Genomic DNA, 23,430 nt, shown 5'->3' on the forward strand with positions numbered 1-23,430 from the left:
AGCATAGGTCACAGATGTGGCTCAGATCTGGCGTTGCTGCGGCTGTGGTGTAGGCCAGCAGGGGCAGCTCTGATTCGACCCCCAGCCTGGGAACCTCCATATGCTGCGGGTGTGGCTCTAAAAAGAGAAAAAAGAGTTATCTTCTCTGGTCCCACCCAGCCCTTGAAAGGGAGAGGAAGGGTTTGTACTTCCTCTACTTGGGCCTCTGGGGTTTTAGGCTCCAGTTTTCCTTAGAGGGCATTTTTCACATGATTTAGGGTCTCGGTGACCACAAATGAGCCCAGGACCTCCTCCGAACAGAGTCACTGTAGGTTACCTTGTCTCCACTTCCAGTTTCAGGAGCCCCTGAAGGCATCCATCCCCCTGTTTGGTCCTATGCTTTCTGGAAATGTCATCATGACTCGATAGTCGAGAGGAACAAGGCTGGCACATCTTTCCCCTCCATCCGCATCCTGGCTAACAGGGCTTTTCCCTGTGCCTTTCACTGCCCGCTTCAAATCTGTGACAAGAGACTTAAAAGGGAATAAATCGGAGCTCCCGTTGTGGCACAGCAGAAACAAATCTGACTCGGAACTATGAGGTTGCAGGTTCGATCCCTGGCCTTGCTCAGTGGGTTAAGGATCCAGCGTTGCCGTGAGCTGTGGTGTAGATCACAGACACGGCTTGGATCCTGCGTGGCTGTGGCTGTGGTGTAGGCCGGCAGCTGTAGCTTCAATTCGACCCATAGCCCTGGGAACTTCCATATGTTGCAAGTGCGGCCCTAAAAAGCCAAAGGGGAGGGTGTGTGGAATAAATCCAGGTTAGAGCCTCCGATGGCCTGGATCAAACCCACTCTTTCATCCCCACCCCCCACCTGCGTGGACACATAGTTTCCAGTTCTTCATATACGGGTCCTCCTGATTGTACCTGCCCATACCTGGATGGCAACCTCTGGCCTAGCCACTAAGGCTGCAGCTTGGAGCTGTGTCTGGCCCTGTGCACAGCCACTTCCTATTCTGCCCTTTCCTAGCCGCCCGTGTGTGTGTGTGTGTGTGTGTGTGTGTGTGTGTGTGTGTGTATGTGTCCAGTGCTGCCCCCTCCTCACCACTAACTCCTCTTCTAACCCACTCCCCAGCCCCCGACGAGCAGTCCATATGGAACGTCACAGTGCTCCCCAACAGTAAATGGGCCAACATCACCTGGAAGCACAATTTCGGGCCCGGAACTGACTTTGTGGTTGAGTACATCGACAGTAAGCATTGCTGTGCGGGGTGGCGGTGGCGGCGGCGGCAGCTGCAGTGGGTAGGGTAGATGCCACTCAAAAGCTCCCGGGCTCTCCCCTCCGGGCTCCGGGAGGCCTTTCTGCAGCTTCACTGTGGCTTAATGAGGTCGATACGTGCTCAGGTGGCAGCGAGGCGGGAAGAGGCCGACTCAGGAGAAGGAAGGGGTTTCTGCAGCCGTCAGGGCAGGTCCTGCGGTGCCTTGCTGGGGAGGCAGCTGGGTAAGGGACCCTTTATCCATTTCCTGCCCAGGATGAGGGTTCGGAGAGCCCTCAGACAAGCCAGGTCTGTGGATCTCCTTAGCTCAGGATCCGTGTGCTCAGCTGTCTCCATCAGATAGACGGGGCCAGACGCGGAGTCCAGGGGCCAGACTTGGGGCCTGGCCGTGCTTCGCTCACAGAAGGACACCCACTGCGCACAGGTCAAGGACACTTGTCTCAGAGAGCTGATGGCTTGAGCTGAGCTGTTCCTTCCTCAGTGGGTCTTGGGGGCGAGTGTACAGGTCCGTGAGATGGTAGAGTGTGCACCAGGCTACCTGCCTTTTTCGAGAGAAGGCCTGTCCTCAGAGCTCAGTCCCACCGCACTGGCCTCTTTGGCACGTGCTGGAAGATCCACCTGAAGCTCTTTGAGGACCAACAAAGCCCTCAGAGCTCTCTGTGGTTGGCGAGGGCTTCACCTCCATAGAATCCAGAATCCCTAGTTTGGTCCGTATGTTTGCGTCTTCTGATGACCGCCCTTCACCGCACTCCCAGACACCCAGGCACTGGCTTCTCCTGATGTGTGAATCCACCACAGGGCGAGAAGTGAGAGGGGAAGCCAGAAGTGAGAGCCAGGCAGCCCAGCCGAGTCCTGTCCCCACCTCCGGTTCCAGGGAAGGATGCTGGCTGGCTACCTGACCCTCTCCAGGATAAGGGAACGCTGGCTAACCCCCTGAGAGCTTAAGGAATCAGGTCCTAACACGCCTAGTGCTTAAGACTGTGGTGAGGAAAGAAAATGCAGGAGAGGGGACAGTGTCCCCCACTGCAGGGCCATGGTGTAGGAGAGTCAGCACCACAGGGGAGGGCTGATGGAGCTGCCTGGTGACCTCCTGGTCTGCACGATGGCCTGGCCCCTTCCCCCGCCCCCCATGCTTCTACCTTCGACAGGTGCCCAGGAACCTGAGCACTACCTCTCCAGCTCCTCACGCCTGATCTTGGGCTCACTGAGGTTTCTGTTCCCCAGGCAACCATACGAAAAAAACTGTCCCTGTTAAGGCCCAGGCCCAGCCGATACAGCTGACAGACCTCTATCCCGGGATGACATACACGTTGCGAGTTTATTCCCGGGACAACGAGGGCATCAGCAGTACCGTCATCACCTTTATGACCAGTACAGGTGAGAGGGGAGGGGGCCTGGCCGCCCCCTGCCAGCATGGAGCATGTCCCTCTCATTCTTGGCTTCCTGCTCGTCTCTCCTCCTCGGAAAGAAGACGCGCTCTCCCATTCCTCAGCTTGCATGGCGGCTCGGCTCTTCTCGTATGTCAGTCTGCGGCTCCCTGGAAGACAGGACGAGCCAAAAGTGCATGCCGGTGGAGAGGACACCAGCCTTCTGACCCCGTGGGGATGAGTGGCACGTGAGAGGGAAACAGAGGCATTGTAGCATGAGGGCGGGAGGTGGGGGTGGTGGCGCCTGGCCTCCCCTGCGCTCGAACCATAAGGGCTTGGTGTGCGTGCAAGCGTGGTCCTTGTGTGTGGGTCTGAGGGCAGCCTGCCCCCCCGGGGCACAGGGGCTTGCTTCCTGCATGTGGGGTTAGGGGCTCGGACCATCCAAGGGTCTCAACCCAGAAATCTTCCCAGGAACCAAACCAAGGAGCAGCGTGCATGTCACCACCTTGCCATGGTCACCTGTTGTGCAAAAATTCTGAAGTATGTGACATGAGCTGTTTGGAGCTTTGTTTTGGTTTCATTTTGCCCCACGTTTGTCGTGGCTTATACGTGGTTGACTTTTGTCATGCTGGCGAGAGGAAGAAACTCTCTGGCACTGGAAGAGTTCTGGGTATATCAGGGCTTCAGCTGTGGATAGAGAAGCTTCTTTATTGTCCCAAATGAACTGGCCCACTGGTTCTCAGTAAAGGGTACCAGATTCAGAAATCTCTCTGCTGCTCAGGGTGACGAGCAGTCTGGAGACCATAAGGATGCTTGCTTGTCTGTTTGTGTGTCTCTCTTAAAAAACAGCCAGGCGATGGAGTTGCCGTCGTGGCTCAGTGGTTAACAAGTCCAACTAGTAACCATGAAGTTGCAGATTTGGTCCCTGGCCTTGCTCAGTAGGTTAAGGATCCGGCGTTGCCATGAGCTGTGATGTAGGTTGCAGATGTGGCTCGGATCCCTCGTTACTGTGGCTCTGGTGTAGGCTGGTGGCTACAGTTCCGATTGGACCCCTAGTCTGGGTACGGCCCTAGAAAAGGGTACGGCCCTAGAAAAGGCAAAGAACAAACAAACAAACAAAAAGACAAAAAACAGCCAGGCAAGCTGGCCACATGGCTGGTTTGCTAAGCCCTGGGGTAAAAGTGAGTGTAAGCAAGAGACACTGAGGGAAGGCCCAGTCCCTATCCTCAGGCGTGTCTGAATCAGAGGCAGGTTACTAGACACAAGGATAGAGGAAAAAATACACCATGGTTTATATGAACTTCTGAATGGGGACTTAAATCGGCATTACTCTTCCTGTGCCTGGGCTGATGAGGCTGGTCCTGGTAGCTTGCATCTTGGAAGTCACTGCCCATGTGTGTCAATGTCTCACTCCACCCCTTCTAGCCTGAGAGTCTGGCTGCCTGCTTGAGGCTAACTAGGATGTCTGCGAGTAGCCAGTCCATCCTGGGAGCCAGCCCAGGGGACTGGACAGTTGACCAAGGGGAACAGGTGGCTGGACTCTGTCTGACCCAGTCGGGGTCCTGAGCTGGTGTGGCTCATCAGTGTGTGCATTTGGTTTTGCTTCATTTACAAGCTTGAGTCCAGCACAGAGGCAGGAAGCAAAGATAAGATGCAAGGACGGAGTTCTATCCCAGGGACTGCAGCAAAAGCCAGCTCGGCCTGCTTTCAGAGTTTGACTTCCCCAGTGCTGAGCCCTGGGGCTGTGGGCAAGGACTGGGGAGAAAGAGCAGGAGAGAAAGGGACCAGTCCCCACTCTCAGGGCTGCCCCCAGTCTGCTTGGAGACAGTCCGTGTGCAAAACAGAAAAATAATAATAGCAACGATTGATGATACACTTCCGAACACTGACTCAGATGTTAGTTTCTCTCTCTGTGGTCTCTGTGGAAGGCTGATCCCATAGCTTTGCTTTCAGAGTGAGTGAAGCATTTTCAGTGCTTGCAAGTTTTCCCGATTCCTCCTGGTGCGAGCTGGAGAGGGCACGTTTATAACCCTCACCCTGAGGACATACGGCTCACTTACCTCCCTGGCTGGCTGGATATTATTATGGGCAAACCACACAGCCCAGGAAACATTTTCACTTTCTGCAGTTTGTGTGTGCCTGTGAGCACGTGTCCAGATCCTTTGAAAAATACACAAAGGAATGGGTGGACGCCAGAGCCAAGATCACACTCTCTCCCAGGTCCCCGTGTCTCATCAAAACCAGTTTATGATCATCTCTGGGCCCATCCACTGGTCATTTAGGCAACCACAGGCCATCACTTTAAGTCCACTGACTCAAACGTGCGACAGTGCTTCAGGCAGGAAATGCAAGAAAACCACGAGGAATGTGATAGACTCCCTGACTCTCACCAGAAAGATCCCACATGGGAAGTTCATCACCTCCTTGAAGCTTTTGAAGCCAAAGAGACCTGAGGGGAGTTCCCGTAGTGGCGCATCAGAAATGAATCCGACTAGGAATTCGTTTCCTAGGTTGCAGGCTCAATCCCTGGCTTCGATCAGTGGGTTAAGGATGCGGCATTGCTGTGAGCTGTGGTGTAGGTCGCAGACGCAGCTCAGATCTCGCGTTGCTGTGGGTCTGGTGTAGGCTGGCAGCTGTAGCTCTGATTCGACCCCTAGCCTGGGAACCTCCATATGCTGAGGGTGCAGCCCTAAAAAGCAAAAACAAACAAACAAAAACACCAACAAAGAGACCCAAGGGACCATAACCCTGGGCTCCTGGAAGCCTGTCATCTTTTCCATCCTGGGGTGGGCAGGCCAGGGCCGGGTGAGGCATCGGCCCAGGCCATGCTGACAGTGGGCCAGTAAGATAGACCACAACCTGCCGCAGACCTCGAAGGTGCAGGGGGGAGGGACAATAGGGGACCTAACTTCCTCTTGCTGCTGCATTTGGGAGAAACCCAGGCTGGAGAGGTGCAGCATGACACTTAAGTGAGAGCAGCCAAGCTTGTTATCCTTGTTCATCTGCCTTATTTCTGAAATATAATTCTCCTGCCGACTTTGAGTGACCAGCCTGTCTCCAATGGCCAAACCAGTTTCTTTGTGATCAGAGTTAGGAGCTAGGGGAACTGTCTGCCTTGCAGGTGAGTTGCCCATTTCTGAACAGGGTTGTAGGGTGTGGTGTGGAAGGCACACAAAATCTGACCTCTGGTCCAGAGTCAGAGGCATTTGGACCTGTGTGCGCCCGATGAACGAGTACTATTCTGGCTCCCGTTATTTCTTGCAAAAGTGGTGCGTGTTAATATACCCTGGTCTTTGAATGTTGCCGTTAGTGTCTGTTAGGAATCTAGAAACATATTGAATGGATCTATTCAGAACAGCATTGGCAGAGAAAGGTAACTGCCCTGAAGCTTTGCAAAAATGCCTTCTTCCTCTCAGAGTCCACGTGTGGGGCCACGTGAGTGAGATCATCACGTGCTAAATCTGTTTTGGTTCTTGAGAAATTAAATCATTTGGATGGGGTCTGGTTGAGCCCAGCTTAGCCCGATCCCACTTGAGTTTTGATTGGTTTATTTGTTATTACGTACCATTGACATTGATTAGTTTGGGGGGGGGTGTAATGTAATGACTTGGTATATGTATATATTGCAATAAGTTTAATCAACATTTATCACCACACGTAATTACAAAGTCCACGTGGTTTGGAATAGCCACCCGCGCCCAAACTTTACAGAAAATTCTTTGACCTTTTCAGTGAGGGCTGAATTTCACATGATGCCATCAGGAATGGAAAGCTACCTTTAATTTCTGAATTCCCCATATGGCCACTTTGCCCAGAATTGTGACTTTCTCTCCCAAGGGAAAGGAGTCTCGTGGAGATGGCTGTCAGGGTGTGTCAGAACAAACATCAACATGATGGTGGAACAAGCAGGTCACTGCAAACATTCATACCAGCTTCTTTGCAAAAGATGGGGACCCCCATTCAGGCACAAATGAATTGACTCCTTCATCCTAGTGCCTGAGAGTCAAGCCAAATATCCATGTGACCCTCGGTTGGTATCAGGAAAAGGAGAAAGAGGTACCCCAAAGTAACCGTATTATATCAGGATTAAATCGGTCATCAGTCAATAAGTAGTCAGTGACTGCTTGTTAGTGACCAGCATCATGCTAAGTGCTAGGAGGCTCGAAGAATATCCTCTGTTCTCAAGCCTTTAGTAGTATCATTGGAGACAAGGACCCAGGACCCAGGACACATGTGACATCATGCAGAGTAAGTGGGGGTGAAATCAGAGTTCAGAGATGAGTGTGAGCTGAAGGAATGGGAGATTCAGGAAGGAGGGGTAGACCATGGCGAGGAGGAGGGCAGGAAGTGTGGCAGTCCAGACTCTTGGGCAGGATGGAAGGATCCAGGGAGGGAGAACCAGAGCACCGTGTTCTAGGAACATGGTAACATGATGTGTCCTTGTGTCCTTGGGATCTGATGGACACAGGGTAAGGGGACCCCTTTGGAATGGAGCAGTGAGGTGGACATGAGAGACATTTGATGGACCATCCAAGAGATGTCAGGAGCCGGCCCTGGGCTTACAGTGTGAAACTAGCTGGAAGGACAATGAGAGACCCAAAGGACCACGAGTTGGATAGGCAGGGCTGGAGGACAGGTGGGACTGAGGAGTGATGGCGGATGAACCCTGAAGATAGAGAAGCTTGAAGATAGCATCCTGGGGGCAGAGAAAGGAGTTGGCCGGAACTAGAGAAAATAGAAGATGAAGGAGTTTACCTATAAGAGGTCAGCGTGTGACCTAGAACCAAAAAGTCTGGCAGGTTCTTCAAGGGCTTTTTTTTTTTTTAAGATTCGAGAAGCTGGAGTTCCCGTCATGGCTCAGTGGTTAATGAACCCAACTAGCATCCGTGAAGATGTGGGTTTGATTCCTGGCCTCACTCAGTGGGTTAAGGATCTGGCGTTGCCGTGAGCTGTAGTGTAGGTCGCAGATGTGACTCAGATCCCAGAATTGCTGTGGCTGTGGTGTAGGCTGGCAGCTACAGCTCCAATTAGACCCCTAGCCTGGGAACCTCCATATGCTGCAGGTGCAGCCCTAAAAGCCAAAAAAACAAACAAACAAACAAAAAAGATTCAAGAAACTTCCATGTGTTTAACAGCAGAAGAGAGGAGACAGCGCAAAGGAAGGAAACAAAAATGCTAGAGTTTTTAGAGATCCTTACAGAATTGAGCCACCAAGGAAGCAAAGCATTGGGTCCCTTCAGAGGGGAGAGAGAAGCTCCCTCTCTGACACAGAAGGAAGGGACAGTGTGGAGGCTGCTGTGAGGTTTCCGTGGTCTCCAGAGTGGACAGGTGAGCTTAATGCTGACACGGAGAGAGGGTCACGTGGGGGGATTGGGTTTGGAGGGGCAGTGATTGACAAGCAGGAGAGTGGCCAGGTGGCAGCAAAGGTCCCGTTGAAGTATGACTTGGCGAATCTGTGTTTGGCCCAGATCTGCATCTTCTTCTTCAAGGCACATGGCAAGAGTAGAAAAATGCAGTAATTGCCGCGGGGACCCATAGCTGGTGATGGAGTTGGGTGCTGGAATGGGTGATGCGGATGGGAGGGCAGTGTGGCGTCTGAGGCTGGCAGAGACCCCATCAGGTGGACCCAGTAAAGGGAAGGAAGCCGAGGTGTGGCTGCGCCCAAAGTTCTTCGTCTCTTCCAGGCTCTGTCCCAGCACTGGGAAGATGACACAACTCTGACAGTCCCTCCCTCAGGGAGCTGACTTTGGGGGGAGTGGGACGAGCCTAGAGTGGTGTAGAGCACAGACTCTGGCTGGACCTGCTTAGCAAAAGCAACAGCCCTCTCCCCAACCCAGCCACTCTCTGAGAGCTTACATTTATCTTTTTCATGCTGCCCCAGGTTCTGTGTGCACTGGTAGTTTGCGGTGGTTTCCCTAGATTGAAACCCACTCCAGGAGTTCCTGTCGTGGCTCAGTGGTTAACGAATCCGACTAGGAACCATGAGGTTGCGGTTCGATCCCTGGCCTCGCTCAGTGGGTTAAGGATCCCATGTTGCCGTGAGCTGTGGTGTGGGTCGAAGACGTGGCTCAGATCCCATGTTGCTGTGGCTCTGGTGTAGGCCGGTGGCTACAGCTCCGACTCAACCCCTAGCCTGGGAACCTCCATATGCCGCAGGAGTGGCCCTAAAAAAGACCAAAAAAAAAAAAAAAGGAAAAGAAAAGAAACCCACTCCAGATGTGTTCTCCTTAGTGCAGAAGTCTGATTTGCCATGAAAATGCCTTCTGTGCACAAGCGAGAAAAAGCAGCACTTAGCAAGCTAGGACGATCTGCGCCTCATGGCCATCTTACATACTCCACACAACAAGAGGCTGGGAACTTCCTCCTTGCCAAGTATTTTTTGCTCAGTGAATGAACACCACCAGCCCCAATGCATGTTTGCTACAGAAAGGAGCCCTTACCGTTTTCCCAGCGAGGCCTCTGCTACACCTAGGGCAGACGAGTCGCTGGGGTGCCCCAAGCTCTGAGTGCACTGGCAGTTTGCTAGTGGTTTCCCTAGCTTGAAACACACTGCAGTCGTGTTCTCCTTAGTGCAGAAATCTGCTTTGCCATGAAAATGCTTACTTTTCTCAAGTGGGGAAAAGCAGGCCTATAACAAGCAAGGGCGATCAGCACCTGGTGGCCCTCTCACAAACTCCACAAAACAAGAGACTGGGAACTTCCTCAATGCAAAGTATATTCTACTCAGTGAAGAGTAGGGGGTCACAGCTCACCTCTGCCGCTTCCCAGCTCTGGGACCTTGCGCAGGTCACTGCTCAGTGCCTCAGTCTTCTCCTCCGTAACATAGGGCTGATAGCACAAACCCACCTTGTGGGCTGGTTGTGAGGATTCAATTTGATAATGTGTGGGAAAGTGCTTCCAGCAGTGCCAGCCCATAGGAAGAGCTCATAAGGGTACATGTTAACGGTGGTAATTTACCACACGGTTACAAGCACCATGAAAAAGATAAATGTAAGCGCTCAGAGAGTGGCTGGGTTGGGGAGAGGGCTGATGCTTTTGCTGAGAAGGTCCAGGAAGACCTTTCTGAAGAGATGGCATTTGCTGAGGCAGCCATCTGAAAAAAGAAAAAAGGACAGATGCAAAGGCCCTGGGGCAGGCATGGGAGTGGCCAGTGTGGCCGTGGTGGGAGATGGGACTGATGGAGCCCGGCAGATCAGAAGGAATGGAGGGTTTTCCTGATAGTAACAGGATGCATTGGAGCTTGAAGCCAGGAAGTGATTTGATCCTATGTGGGGTTTGGGAGCTCTCTCTGACACTGGGTGGGAAATGGCCTGTGGGAGCAGGAGTGGAAGCAGGAAATGGGACTTCGCCCACCTCGACCCTGGATCAGAGTAGTCATAAGCCACGTTCTTATGGAACTCAACTGCTCTTCAGCCCGGGGCTGCCTGGGCAGCCAGGGTGTGGAGGGTGTGGAAGGTCTGTTCATCAGTCCTCATTGTTGAGACCCATCATGGTACAACACCCTTGCCTGGATGCTGAGAACTCGAGGAAGACAGATTCTCTGCTCAAGAAGAGCAAAGGGTAGGACTGCACCCAGATACCTGCCCCACGGAACGGCATGTGTGCCCCAGACCCTGGAGTGCAGCGCGGGCCCAGGGTCCACCCTCCATCCCTGGGCTTCTCCCCAGGAGGTGGCCCTGAGCCCTGGCTCTGGCCCATGGCTCGCAGCGCTCCTGCGTTTGTCGGGCTCTCCGACAGGCCACTCCACTCGCTCTGCTGGCCCCAGGGTTATGTGGGGTCCGTTCTGTCCCTCTGATCCTTCCTGTCCTCTGAGTCATGGTTGCCATGGGTGCTGGAGGTGTCAGTTTTGTTCTTCAATCCGTGGAAAAGAGGGGGGCAAGTGGCTCCCCCCACCCAACCCGTCCCAATCCCTGGCCTTAGCCATCCAGGATACCATCAGATGAGCTCCTAATCTCCAGGCCCACTCCCCTGCCCTTCGTGTCACAAAGGGCCTGCCCACTTTGAGATGGGTCCCACACGTCCAGGCAGGGATGGCGAGGGACCCACTGTCACGGGGACTCCACATGTTGAAGTGGTCTGAACGCGGCCTGGGGTGAGCTGAAGGCACAGCCCCGGCCTGGGCTTCACTGCTGCCCCCTGTCTGGGGGACCCGAGCAGGGACTGCCTTTGCTGTCAGGGTGCACACAGGGCAGGTGGGGAGACATGAGGAGCACAGGGCATCCTGGACCTGCATCTGCCCGGAACCCACGGCCGGGAAGCCCGTGGGCGGGAAGGGTGGCTGCTGTGCCTGTGCAGGCCTGCGAAGGTGTCCTGACAGGGTGTTTGCCATGTGACCACCGCCCCTATTCTCTGGCTGCCAGTTGCTCACCCCTGGCTCATTCATGAGAAGCATAGCTGATCCCTGGCCTTCTCCCACTCCCCACCAGGCCATGCCCAGCCATGTGGTTTGCAAGAATGCCTTGCCCCATCCTTGGGAAACTTTCCTTCCTAAAGGACCTGCTCAGCCTTCTGTCGCTTATTCTGCTCCCTGTACCCCTTTCCTGTGCCTCTTCTCCGACCTTTTCATCTCAGCTTTTTGATTATTTTCTCTTTGATTATTTTCTCTTTGTCCCTGTAGTGGGGTAGTTTGTGCCAGAGGGCTGCTGGGTGGGTAGCGTTAGGCTGCAGGAGGAAGGTGAATGTCACTCTAACCTCCCCCCCAACTCCCCTTCCCCCTCTTCCCCTCCTCTGGAGCCGAATCATTCATGCTTTTGCTGCTTGCCCTCCCCCCACCAGCTTACACCAACAACCAGGCAGACATCGCCACCCAGGGCTGGTTCATTGGGCTCATGTGTGCCATCGCCCTCCTGGTGCTGATCCTGCTCATCGTCTGTTTCATCAAGAGGAGTCGAGGCGGCAAGTACCCAGGTAAGATGTGTCGGAGGAACACATGGCCTTGTGGAGGGGACAGGGCCAGCCAGCCTTCCTGTGAGTCATCCAGTCCCCCGGCCAGATCCGGGGGGCTCTGTTTCCGCAGTGAGCACAGCCCTGGCCAGGCTTGGACGTACGGTCCTCCCACCTGTTCTGTGAGTCTTAGAGTTGCCAGAAAGCACTTGAGTTAATTAAGTTGGCCTAAGGTGGGCGGATGGAGTGGTCCAGGCAGCCAGAGAAGGGATGGGAGGAACCCTGGCTCCCATTAAGAATGACCTTCCCTCCCCTTGACTCACCATCCGTCTGCTCAGTAATTGGCTTTTCTCAGCCTGAATCTCATTAGGACCCTACGTCCCAGGGAAGGAGGAAGGAGAGAGACGGGAGTGAGGAGGGGTCTGGACGGAAGAACACACCCATCCGAGGGGCTGCAGAGCTGGGCTCTCTCAGCATGACTGGGTCGAAAGCACAGAAACCCCAGCAGAGCATCAGATGCTCCTACATGAGCAATAAGCAGAGGATGAGGGGTGGGTGGCACTGATAGAGACCCCCCCTCCCCAATCCCTAAAGGACTCTGGGTTCCCCTTGCATCCCAGAGGGGACTTCGGGGATGTTGAGTCCCAGAGAGGTATTTCTTTTCTGTAGCCTGAAGAGCCTCCAGCCTAGATGAACCAAGGTCAGGGACAAGGACCTCTGGCTCTTGTGTTTCTGGAAATATTGATTGTTTTTCAAACAGGGACAAGAAAGCCATCTGTCTGTGATGGGGGATAGGGTGACAGGAGACAGGGTAATGGATGACCCTGAGAGTGAAAATCCTGCTGGGCTGCAGAATGAAATTGCTCCCTGGCCCCAAAGCCATTGCCAGACCTGCCCCATGCTCCCCACATGCCAGCTTCTCCCCATCTCTGTGACTAAGTCCTTCTCCCCGATCCCCTAATACTCAAGTCACAGAGAGGAGACTGTTCCTCCCCTGCCCGCGAGCCCTCGGAACCCCGGATTCTGAAAGGAGTGACACCCCTCCTTCAAGCACCGGGAGGGCTTGAAATTATACTTCTTTGTTGGTGAATGATGTTTTCTTTCCCTGTGTTGTGCTGCTTTGTGATTATTTTTCTTCTGTAAGGGAGAAAAGCTGAGTTAGGAAGAAAGGCAGCGTCACTCAGTTTACCCTCTGTTCCAGGTGTAACTGGAACACCCACGAACTGAGCCAATAAACTCTGAGCCCATTCCAGAAAGTTCTTCCAGCTAACCTCCTTTCCTCCCGCCTCAGGGGAAGCCCCCAGTCCATCAGGAAGATGAGTGAGCCAGGAACCAGGAGGCCTGGGCTCCAGGCTCCACTCTAGGCTTTGTTCATTTGCCAGTGAGTTGTGTGACATTTCAGGGCCTCGGCTTCCCCCACTTGGAATAGGGGTGGTTATCCTGCCTTGGCCTCAAAAAGAAACATAAAGAGTCCTTCACCCAAATGCCTGCTGTGTGTCTGGCTCACAAGATGGGGCCTGGGAGGGACACCGACAGACCACAGAAGCAGTGTGGGAAACGGGGGTCATGCAAACAAGTGGGGTCAAGGTCAGGAGAGCACCTTCCATTCCAAAGGCATATGTGACATGCCTTCTCGGCCCAGGGCCCTCAACTGGGAGCTTTGAAGAAACACACAGTTCCCCATCCTCAGAAAAGAACTGGCATTCTGTTACAGGCATAAGAAATATGTACAGACTAGAGTTCCCGTTGTGGCTCAGTGGGTTAAGAACCCAACATAGTATCTATGAGGATGCAAGTTCAATCCCTGACCTCACTCAGTGGGTTAAGGATCCAGTGTTGCCAAAAGCTGTGGCATAGGCAGCCAGCTACAGCTCCAATTCAACCCGTAGCCCAGTACCTTCCATATGCTGGCGCAAAAAAATAAAAGAAATCCGCGCAAATAATCATAACACAGAGCAGGGTAGGAAGGTGCTGAAGAAAGGGTCACATCTGTGTGGTGTTTGGGGCCCTCATGGAGAGGTGGTGGGAGCTGGGGGGGGGCGGGGGTTGCAGTTGTCAATGGAGATGTAAGGAAAGCTCAGTGATGGGCAGGGGAGGCAGACTTAACCTGGAGAGGAGTTCCCGTCATGGCTCAGTGGCTAATGAACCTGACTGGTATCCATGAGGATGCAGGTTCGATCCCTGGCCTCACTCAGTGGGTTAAGGATCCGGCGTTGCCATGAGCTTCAGTGTAGGTCATAGACTCAGCTTGGATCCTGCATTGCTGTGGCTGTGGTGTAGACCAGCAGCTGTAGCTCCAATTAGACCCCTAGCCTGAGAACCTCCATATGCTGCAGGTGCGGCCCTAGAAAGACAAAAGACAAAACAAAACAAATAAAGAATTAACCTGGCGAGAGCAAGGAGGCAGTGATGGGGCCTCCCTGAGAGGGTGGGAGAGTCATGGAACTCAGGGGCGCTGTCTTCTGGCCAAGTGTTGGGTCCCCTCGGGGCAGGAGCACATTTATCATCACGTCTGTGTCTTTGCTTCTCTGTTGATCAAGTACGAGAAAAGAAGGATGTTCCCCTGGGCCCTGAAGACCCCAAAGAAGAGGATGGTTCCTTCGATTACAGGTGCGTGATCGCCTCACTCCTGTTCCCATTGGGCTGGCTGTCCTCCCCGCCCCACACAGCCAAGATTCCCGAACTCTCCACCCAGTGACCTAGGGCAGAACTAGAGGGCCCCGTGTCCGGCTACGGCCATTGTCCTCTGCCCACACTCCCTCTCAGATCTGGACAGGCCTTCATATCTGCCTTGACAAAGTTGTAGTTGGCCTGTTTTAATGACAGCTGTGCTTTGAGTAAAGGAATGATGCAGGATGGGTCATGGCGATCTTACTCCCAGACCAAGAACAACACAAGGAAACGTTCTGATGGGAGGGGAGCCTTCCTTCCCCACCCCCACCCACTCTCTGGGCCCTCCATCACTCCTGCAACTTCTCCTTATCCTGCCTTGGGCCTCCATCACTCTGCCCAACAGCAGCCTCTCAAGCAGGATCAGATCAATGGGCAGCAGAGCCACTGCCCTCGCAGGAGTCTGTCTGGTGGCTTGTGGACTCTGTCTGTCCATCCAGCCCTGCATCCCTATGAGCCTCCCAAAGGGCGAGTATGAGAGGCCCCTCCCTTGGCTGTCCTCAGCCTCTAGTGGGGCCGAGCTTCCCCTTGGGCCGAGAGCTATTCCCTGGCCATCTCCTCCGCAGGCCGTCAGTGCAGCCTGAGGAGGGGTGGGGACCTCCTCAAATACAGGGCGAGGTGACTGCACAGTGAGAAGCCACTTCCTTGGGCACCTCTGCCACCCAGATACCAAAACTGTTGGGCAAAAAACCCTGCTTCCTCCCCACCCCAAACCCCTGCCCCACCAACACTGAGGCTGGACATCCATATGCTGGTGCATGCATGGGCTCACATACCACATACCAGGTACATACGTGTACACACACACACACACACACACACACACACACACACACACACCCCTTGGCTTTGGCTATGGAGAAGCCGGCAGCATCCATCCTAGAGCCCCCCACTTGGATGAGCCCAAGAGTCCAAGACTAGGAAAGGGCTGAAATGAACACAGTAGAGGAAAAACCAGGTTTCTGGGTGGGACAGGCTGGGGGGAACGAGGTGGCGCTCGCTCACCCTGCCCATCTGAGCCTGTATGCCCGAGCATCTCTCTGTTGGGACTCTCTCTGCTTCTGTCTCCCTTCTCTGTCCACCTGGTCCTCAAAGGTCACCTGAAAATTAGACTGACAGGTGGCTAGACCAGGGCCCCCCAGTCCCTGGGTCTCTTCCAGGCTTCCCTTAAGAGAGGTCTGTTCTTTCCAGACCTGGATCCCCTTTCCCGCAAGAACCTGACACGCTAAAGACCCTTCCCTGTCCCCTGCCTCCCACCCCCACTGGGCCATCCTGTCCAGTGGGTGCATTTAGCTTTCGGTCCTGGAATCCCTGAGAACCACAGGGATGCAATCTTCCCGTCCATGCAGGGGGTATGGAGAGCCCTGGGGAGAGGGTCCCTGTGACCAAGACTGTGAGGTGAGGTGCCTGGTCATTAGAATCTGCTGGTTCTGAGTTCCCATCATGGCTCAGTGGTTAACGAATCCAACTAGGAACCATGAGGTTGCGGGTTTGGTCCCTGGCCTCGGTCAGTGGGTTAAGGATCCAATGTTGCCATGAGCTGTGGTGTAGGTCGCAGACGTGGCTTGGATCTAGATTGCTGTGGCTCTGGCGAAGGCCGGTGGGAAGGCTGGCAGCTACAGCTCCAATCAGACCCCTAGTCTGAGAACCTCCATAGACCGCAGGTGCAGCCCTAGAAAATACAAAAAAAAAAAGAATCTGCTAGTTCTCAAAACATGACTTCCCCTCCCTGAACAAATGCCATGTAACCCCAGAGACCCCCTTCCCCCACTCGGTGGCCTCTCCCATAGCAGTGCCCTCAGAGACAGCAGTTAGGCCAGGTAATGGGGCCCCGTTCACTCAGCGTATGAGGGGAGTGGGCTGATAGCTTTCTTTCCATGAATGCCCAGCTCCTCCAGCTCTGGCTGCCTCTCCCCTGACAGCTGGCTTTGCCCAGCCCATGGTTAGAAGTGAGAATTCACTGCCCACTCTGATGGCAGCTCAGCTGGTTGTTTGCCGCAGGCCGGGGAAGGGCTCAGTGTGGCCTGGGGCAGGGAGGGGGGATCTGCTCAGACTGCCTGGTACCACCTGCCGGGGCCCAGATTCCCACTGCTGGTCCTGCTGCCTTCTGCCAGGACCTCATCTGTCCTCTGAAGCGCAGCCAGCAGCACCTGGTCCCCGCCTCTAAGCCTCAGAGAGCAGAGAGCTTTCCAGCCAGGGGAAGGGACATGGTGTCTGAGCAGATGCCCGGCCCACTCAGAGTGTCTCACTCCCTGGGGACACAGCAGGCCTCCTGGTGGGTCGACGCCACTTTAACTACCAGCTTCTTTGCATGAAGGAGGCTTAGTGGCAGGACCTGGGAGCCGCAGAAGGGGGCTGGGCAGGATCTCTTGCAGGTTTTGTCTCATGTTGCTGGCCCCTCATATGTACTCATCTACGTGCCTCTCCCCACGCCCTCTTGTCACTTGCCAGCCCTGAAACAACAGCATGGGTTTGCAGATGAACCAGAGCTGAGAGTAACACAACCAAGACGGAGAAGGGGAAAGGCGGGGACAGGTTTCTCTCTTTAAGGCCCAGACCCTTGCTTTTTGTCAAGGGTAGAGTCTTGCCAGAGAGTCTCAGATCTTAGAGAGTCAAAGCTAGTTGAAGCCTCTTGCTGGAGAGACCAAGTCCCAGGGGGAAGGAAGGGCTTTCCCAAGGCCACAGAACCACGCAGAGACCAGAGTTCGGGACCAGAACTCGAAGTTCTTGACTCCCCATCCTTGACCCTTCCTGTCCTGTCTGGTCTGCAAGGGGCCGGCTCTGCCTCACTGTCAGGTGGCCTCGGCTTCTCTGCTATAGAACCGGCCAGACAGGGAGGGCAAAGGAGAACTGGGAGGTCACCCTGACGTCCTCTCCGCTCTGGGCTGTGTAGTGCGCATGCCTGGTAGGAGGCTTGAGGCCGGCACCAGCCCCACCTGGTTTGGGGCTGCCCTGGCTGGGCAGGTCCTGATTCTCTGCCTCTCTCCGGCCAGTGATGAAGACAACAAGCCCCTGCAGGGCAGCCAGACATCCCTGGACGGCACCATCAAGCAGCAGGAGAGCGACGACAGCCTGGTGGACTATGGTGAGGGCGGCGAGGGCCAGTTCAACGAGGATGGCTCCTTCATCGGCCAATACACAGTCAAAAAGGACAAGGAGGAGACAGAAGGCAACGAGAGCTCAGAGGCCACGTCGCCTGTCAATGCCATCTACTCTCTGGCCTAACGGAGCCCCCCCAGACACAGCCACTACTTTGCAAGTGGGAAGAGGGGAGACGGGGAGATGAGCCGCTGCAGACCTACCACAAAGCCACCACCACCTTCGGGGACAAGGGTGCAAGACGGGAGTCGGCCAAGCTGCAAGGACCCGCGACCACCCAGCCAACCGCAAGCCCCCTCCTGATGACCCCCCCTCCCCCCGCACCTCAGGGTGCCACCTGGGCGAGCCGGAGCCATGGCTGAGCTCAGCTGGAGGGAGCCCTGGTCCCTCGCTCAGCCTCACAAACACCCGGAGCCTCCGCCCATCCTGCCCGCCCTTGACCTCAACACACACACACTCACCAGGTTCTCTTGGTTCTGATACTTCTCATCGTCTTTATGTTTGCTTTGCCCATCTTCCCCCTCCAGACCCAGCATCTCCGTTTTCTTTTCCTTGTGAAGAAATGTCCCTGGAAAAAGAAAGAACAGGTGGATTCTCCCCTAGGCAACGGCAAAGATGGACAAAAAAGGATTGATCCTTAAGCGAAGAGAACAGAGGAGCTATAGTATTCAAACCGCTGCTGGGCCAATGTATTTCCGAAGGATGCCTTTCTCGCCATAAGCCTCCCCGGGCCTCAGCCTTGTCAGTTGCTGAGCTGGGCTTGGCTCCTTCCTGGGACATGACAGTATTTTTGGCAGGGAGAGGCGGGGGCAGGCCTCCTTGCCTTGCTCTGGTTCACTGGGGAGGTGGGCTTCCCTCTTGCTCCTCACTCTTACCCTGCCCCTTCCTTCAGGGTGTCCGGGACAAAAGCGGCGCTGATGGAAGGACTTTGAGGGACAGGAGTGGGCGCTGAGGGGAAGGACTTCAGCTCCAGTGACTGTGAACCTCAAGCAGAGAAAAAGCGGGCCTCCGGGTCCCAGGGGAGCTGCGCCACCTCAAGAGAGAAGGAGAGGCCTGGGTTTCAACTTCCCTCCTCCCCATCCATGACATTCAGGATGTGGAGAGAGGGCCACACCCGCTGCATCCAGAGTAGAGGGTGCCCCCCTGCCCCTCCCCCAACCTGGTCAAGGTCAGGGCTGCTGCCCTCTGGGAGATGGACCTCTGGGGTGTGGAGGCTGTGCCAGTGTGCTTGGGGGTGGAACGCACTGCTCCCCGTTTCGTCTCTAGCAAACATCATCTCCTCGGTCAGTTCTGTATGATGTTGAAACTGGTGTTTTACAGCGTGTGGATGGGGCCCTGCCGCACGCCCCACCCCCACCCCCCAGACTGAGCCGGCGTGTCCTTTCCTTAGGGTATTTACATATCAGGAGACACCCCCCCCCCACTCACCCCCCCCACCCCGTGACCAGTACGCAGCACTCACCGTGCTGTAAAGCCTGGTCCGGGAATGCTCTTCTTACGCCTTACGCAGCTCTAGCCTGTCCCTGCGGTTCCCAGGTCCCCAGCCCCTCCCTGCACGCCTTGATAACTCAAGAGGAACGGGGCGGCCTATGCAAGTGCCACAGCAGAACCCGAAGCAGCCACTCCAAACGTTGCCCCCGATGGAGACGCTCGCAGACCTGCAGTTCTCAGAGACCCAAGGCACTGCCTTCATCCTCCCCACCGAATCCACTTTGAAACCAAAGGTATCCAGCCTCAGAGAGAGAGAGGGGGGTCCTGAGCCTAACGATAAGCCTTTAGCTGTTGCTGCAGCTAGAGTCAGTTTCGGGAGGGTGACGCTGACCCCCCCAGTAATGGACCACCTGCCACCGACCTAGCCTGTGATTGGAGCTTCTAGCCGCTTACCTGGGGGCCTGGGCGGGAGCAGGGCTATGTCCTTGAGACTCTACTAAAGCATCGTTTGCCACACGTTTAAGCCGCAAAGGTATTAGCAGTGCTTGCATCACTGAATAATCAGTCAGTTGAAGGTCGAGCCCACAGACACATGTACTCTTTCTGCAGGTAGGAAAATGTAGCCCAGCACTGAGCCAATTCTGTTGTTTGACCCTGAGAGCAAGTAACTTTGGCCCAGGCTGTGGCCAGCTGTGCTGCCAGGAAACCCGAGAAGCAGCTCTCTCGTGGTGAAAGGGGACAGGGTGAATAGCAGGGGGCTGGGAAGCCAGTTTGGGGGGTCCTCTCCCCCCGGCTTTCCTCCTACACCTGCCCGGATACAGCTGGGCTTGGGAATGGCAGGGGAGTGTGCCTAGGAGCTGAATGAAAGGACTGGCCTTTCCAGAAAACGCTCTGGATCTGAGCCGAGGAGCCTTTTTCTCAGGCCCGCAATCCCTACTGCACCATACGCGCTGGTAAACTCACTGCACGGGAAGCAGGCTCTTCAGGGAGGATGGCCTGTGAGATGTCATCACAGCCATCCCCCTGCCTCTAGAAAGTCCTCCACACAGCTGGTAACGGGGAAAGGGCTTCTGCTTCGGGAAGGAGTGAGGTGAGCCCTCAGCCTGTCCTTGCTCTTTGTGCCTGCCAGGCTCTGTACCACCCCCTTGGTGTAGGCAGGTAACACCCTCGGCCCCTTCACAGGGCTGTGGTGCTGAGAGGTGCCCATTCCACACGAGCACAGCCCTCTGGGCTGGCAGGACCAAACGGGGGCCTGAAGAACCAGGCTTTCCCCAAGCAAAGACAGCAGGTGCTCCGAGAGGTATGTGCACTGCAGGGTTAGGGAAGCCGGAAGAGAAAAGTCCATTTTCCATGGAGCCCATCCCAGAGTTCACCCAGCTCAGCAGGCAAGCAATGTTGTCCAGCACCCCCTGCCAGCGGGGCTGCTCCAGCAGCCACCCCGAACCTACCAACCACAGTGCCAGGAGACGGCGATACCACTGGTGCTTCAGCCTGTCCGGCTCGGGGTCAGGGGATGAGGAGGAAGCGTAGGTCATCACGCAGTGGCTCCAGAAATTCCCTTGCCTGCACTGGGATCTGACCTACTGTGTTCCGCGTAAGAACTGTGACTTCCTGTGCTGTCCCTTCGTTCACTCAGCAGACACTCTAGAACTGCTAGTCCGAGCCAGGCTCTGAGCTGTAGGTACCGTGGTGAAGAGTCGCATGTGGCCCCTGCCCCCACTAGTCGACAGCCCTGGAACTGAGCCTTGGGGCAGAGCGGGCACTGATGGGGAGCCCTCTGAGCACTGAAGCCGCCCGTGGCTCCAGGGTCACCGGGAGGAGCTTTGGAGGGAGAACTTGGCCCGCGAGGCTGAGCCAGACAGACAGTCCTGCTTCCTGAGCCCCCTTTTCCCTGCCGCTTGGGGCACGTTGCTTAACTTGTCTGTGTTTTGGTGCCTCCGTTTCCCCTCGTCAGCCCCTCCTTTGAATCCCTCTCCGCATAGAGGGTCATGGGCCCACCTGAGGGAGTGGGGGGGGCCAGTGTCTGGGGATGGCAGGGCCAGGGGACAGCTACCTCCCAGCTTGCCTGGGTTATGGCGGATGGGCTCCTTCTTTCCTTACCTTGCTTTGGAGGTGATGGCTGCACTTCAGCTAAAGACGAGCCCCTTCCCCTGTCCATTGGCTTTGCCCTGAGAGGTTGGAGGCATCTGGTCTACCCTCTTCCTGGCAAGTCCCAAGGCCTAGAGAAATGTCCACCTGTCCACGAGGTCCCTGGTGCCCGTACTGCCCACCGTGCGAGGCCCAGAGAGTGCTTTCAGTTTCCCTACAGTTAGCCTTAGAAAAGGGGTGGGAACAGATCCCAGGATGTCTGTGGGGTTTCCAGCTAAGGGACTGCCTGCCCTGCACACACCTAGCACTCACCCACCAGCACGTGCACATGCGCGCAGCAGACTGAGGCCCGTTCGGGGCAGTGCTTCCAGGGGGAACAGTCCCCAATGTGATCTTATCTTGAGAATGAATGCACACCCGGACCCGCTTGAGAAGAGATGGGCAGACCTGTGTGTGGTGCGGTGTACAAATTAGGGCCCTGGGGGAGAGGGGATGCAGTGGAGAAGAGGCTGTTCACGCTGGGCCCCATTTGGGTGATTCCTGTAGATAAAAACCAAGAGAGAAAGGGAGTTCCCGTCGTGGTGCAGCGGAAACGAATCTGACTAGGAACCATGAGGTTGCGGTTCGATCCTTGGCCTCGCTCAGTGGGTTAAGGGTCCGGCGTTGCCATGACCTGCGGTGTAGGTTGCCGGTGCGGCTCGGGTCTGGTGTTGCTGTGGCTGTGGCGTAGGCCAGTGGCTACAGCTCCGATTAGAGCCCTAGCCAGGGAACCTCCCATGCCGCGGGTGTGGCCCTAACAAGACCAAAAAAAAAAAAAAAAAAAAAACAAGAGAGAAAGAGTCTAAGCCACAAGAGAGGGAAACTTCCCCAGGAACAACAAGGGGCAGCAGCTCTTAAAAGCTCCTAGAGCCCTGGGCAGATCAGAGCCAAGTCACAGGGCACCCAATCAGCCTGTGGGATGAGAGCTTGGTCTTTGCAAGCCTGCTCGGCTAGCACGGCTTCTCTGGCTCCCAGCTGCCAGGAGCTGGGGCTGGGAATCCCTTCTCAGTGGGAGGGCACAGCTTACCTCTCCCTCCTGACACCCCAGCAGCCCCTCCAGCAGCCCCTGCCTCGCCCACACAAGCCCGTGGTTGTAATTCTGTCCGCAAAGCAAAGTCCCCTGGAAGAAAATCACCCTGTGGATGATGGTTGAGCTTTGCGTGGTGGCTTAGGAGTAGCAGAGAAGGAAGTCCCTGATTTTGAAAGGACAAAGAGCTTGAAATGTCAGGAGGACGCTCAGCATCCTGGGCAGCCCCTCCTTTAACCCAGACAGAGGCCACCCCATGGGAGTTCGAGCCACCCCATGGGAGTTCGAGCCAACCCGTGGCTGTCCCTAGCCTGCCCAGCCCACGCCAGGGCAGTGCCCTTTCCTTCCTTGTCCCCTGCTAAGAATGGGCCTTCCTGAGATGGGTTCTGAGAATGAAGAGGGGAAAGGGAAGACAGCCGTCCAGGGAGGCCAAGAGATGCCTCCAAGCCACACCTGAAACCAGTGCTCCTCTCTCAGTATATTAGCATTAAATGCGTGTTTCATAATGACAAGGATGGTAGTGAAATAGGTACAGAGGTGCCTAGCTTAGGACAGGATCAGAGTTCAACATGCACAGGAATCACAGAGCTAATCTAATTGAGATGACACGTACACTAACACCCGGGGAGGTGAAGGGACCTGCCCTAGGCCACCCAGCTAGTAAATCCAGTGGATTTAGGGCTTGAATTCAAGCCTTCTGCCTCCTGGTCCAGTGTTCTTTCCTCTCACCGCAGCTGCCACCTGGGAAACAGCGGTGTTACTTAAGCTCTGTCCCACTGGCTCACTAGCTCCCACCTCTTTTTCCACTTCCCCCACATCCCCCATCCCTCCCCAAGCGAAATCAGGATTTTTCAGAGTCCCAGACCTGTCCGTCTATGTCAGCCTGTGGTAAACCTGGCTGTGCTGTTGAGGGAAACCCAAGCCAGGAGAAGAGAGGGACAAGCCGATTGGTGTCTGTCACTGGGAAGCCTAGACCATCCGCAAGGGTGGTGTCTCTCGATTCTTAAGGCATCGGGTCCCCAGCATGCTGTGTCCCTTGGAAGAATGGGCGTGGAGGGCTCTGTCCCCTCCACCCTTGACCGCAGGATGCTGAGGGGCAGCTCTGGTCCCCAAGGAAATGCTGGGCTGGAGGTCAGCACACGTCAAGACTTCGGTGAAGCAATAAACACAAAAATCTGGGAGAAGAAATCCAGAATTTTGTGCACTTCTCTGTTTCGTTTTCAAAAAGGACGCAGGTCAGATGATCCTGCCCTGCTCTCTTTTCTGATTCCCCAATTCAACATCTTCAGTCAGTTGTCCTTCTGCCCGGCTCCCAGCTCTGCCACCCTCACACTCCTCCCACACCGAGCATCAGTCGCCTGTGATGTGGCCGCCTTCTGTCCCAGCCCCACCCCTGCAGAAAGAGGAGAGGGGGGACCTCTTGCCCTGCGCCCCACCCCCAACACACACACGTTTCCAGTTTGTTCCTCTCAGTGGGGAAATCGCTTCCCCAGTGTCTCCATCCCCCCTCCCCCCGCATCCCTGCACTCCCCCACAGATGGGTCTGACCTTTTTCCCATTGGTTAAATAT

At 55.3% G+C, this 23,430-nt stretch overlaps 1 protein-coding gene across 4 annotated transcripts in view; it reads left to right on the forward strand.

Moving 5' to 3' along the window:
- NFASC (neurofascin) overlaps positions 1 to 18,562 on the forward strand; it is an 80,973-nt gene extending 62,411 nt beyond the window's left edge. For 2 of the 4 annotated variants that reach the window (XM_047753281.1, XM_047753283.1), the window contains 5 exons: positions 1,115 to 1,231; positions 2,481 to 2,633; positions 11,399 to 11,530; positions 14,047 to 14,116; positions 17,170 to 18,562. In XM_047753281.1, the coding sequence (XP_047609237.1) occupies positions 1,115 to 1,231; positions 2,481 to 2,633; positions 11,399 to 11,530; positions 14,047 to 14,116; positions 17,170 to 17,401 (704 nt within the window). In that variant the 3' untranslated portion in view covers positions 17,402 to 18,562. The remainder of the gene's footprint in view (positions 1 to 1,114; positions 1,232 to 2,480; positions 2,634 to 11,398; positions 11,531 to 14,046; positions 14,117 to 17,169) is intronic. The other 2 variants (XM_047753282.1, XM_047753284.1) reach the window with 1 other exon arrangement.
- Positions 18,563 to 23,430: the final 4,868 nt, after the last annotated feature.

The sequence above is a fragment of the Phacochoerus africanus genome, chromosome 11 (assembly GCF_016906955.1).
Source record: "Phacochoerus africanus isolate WHEZ1 chromosome 11, ROS_Pafr_v1, whole genome shotgun sequence".
Classification (NCBI taxonomy): Eukaryota; Metazoa; Chordata; class Mammalia; order Artiodactyla; family Suidae; genus Phacochoerus; species Phacochoerus africanus.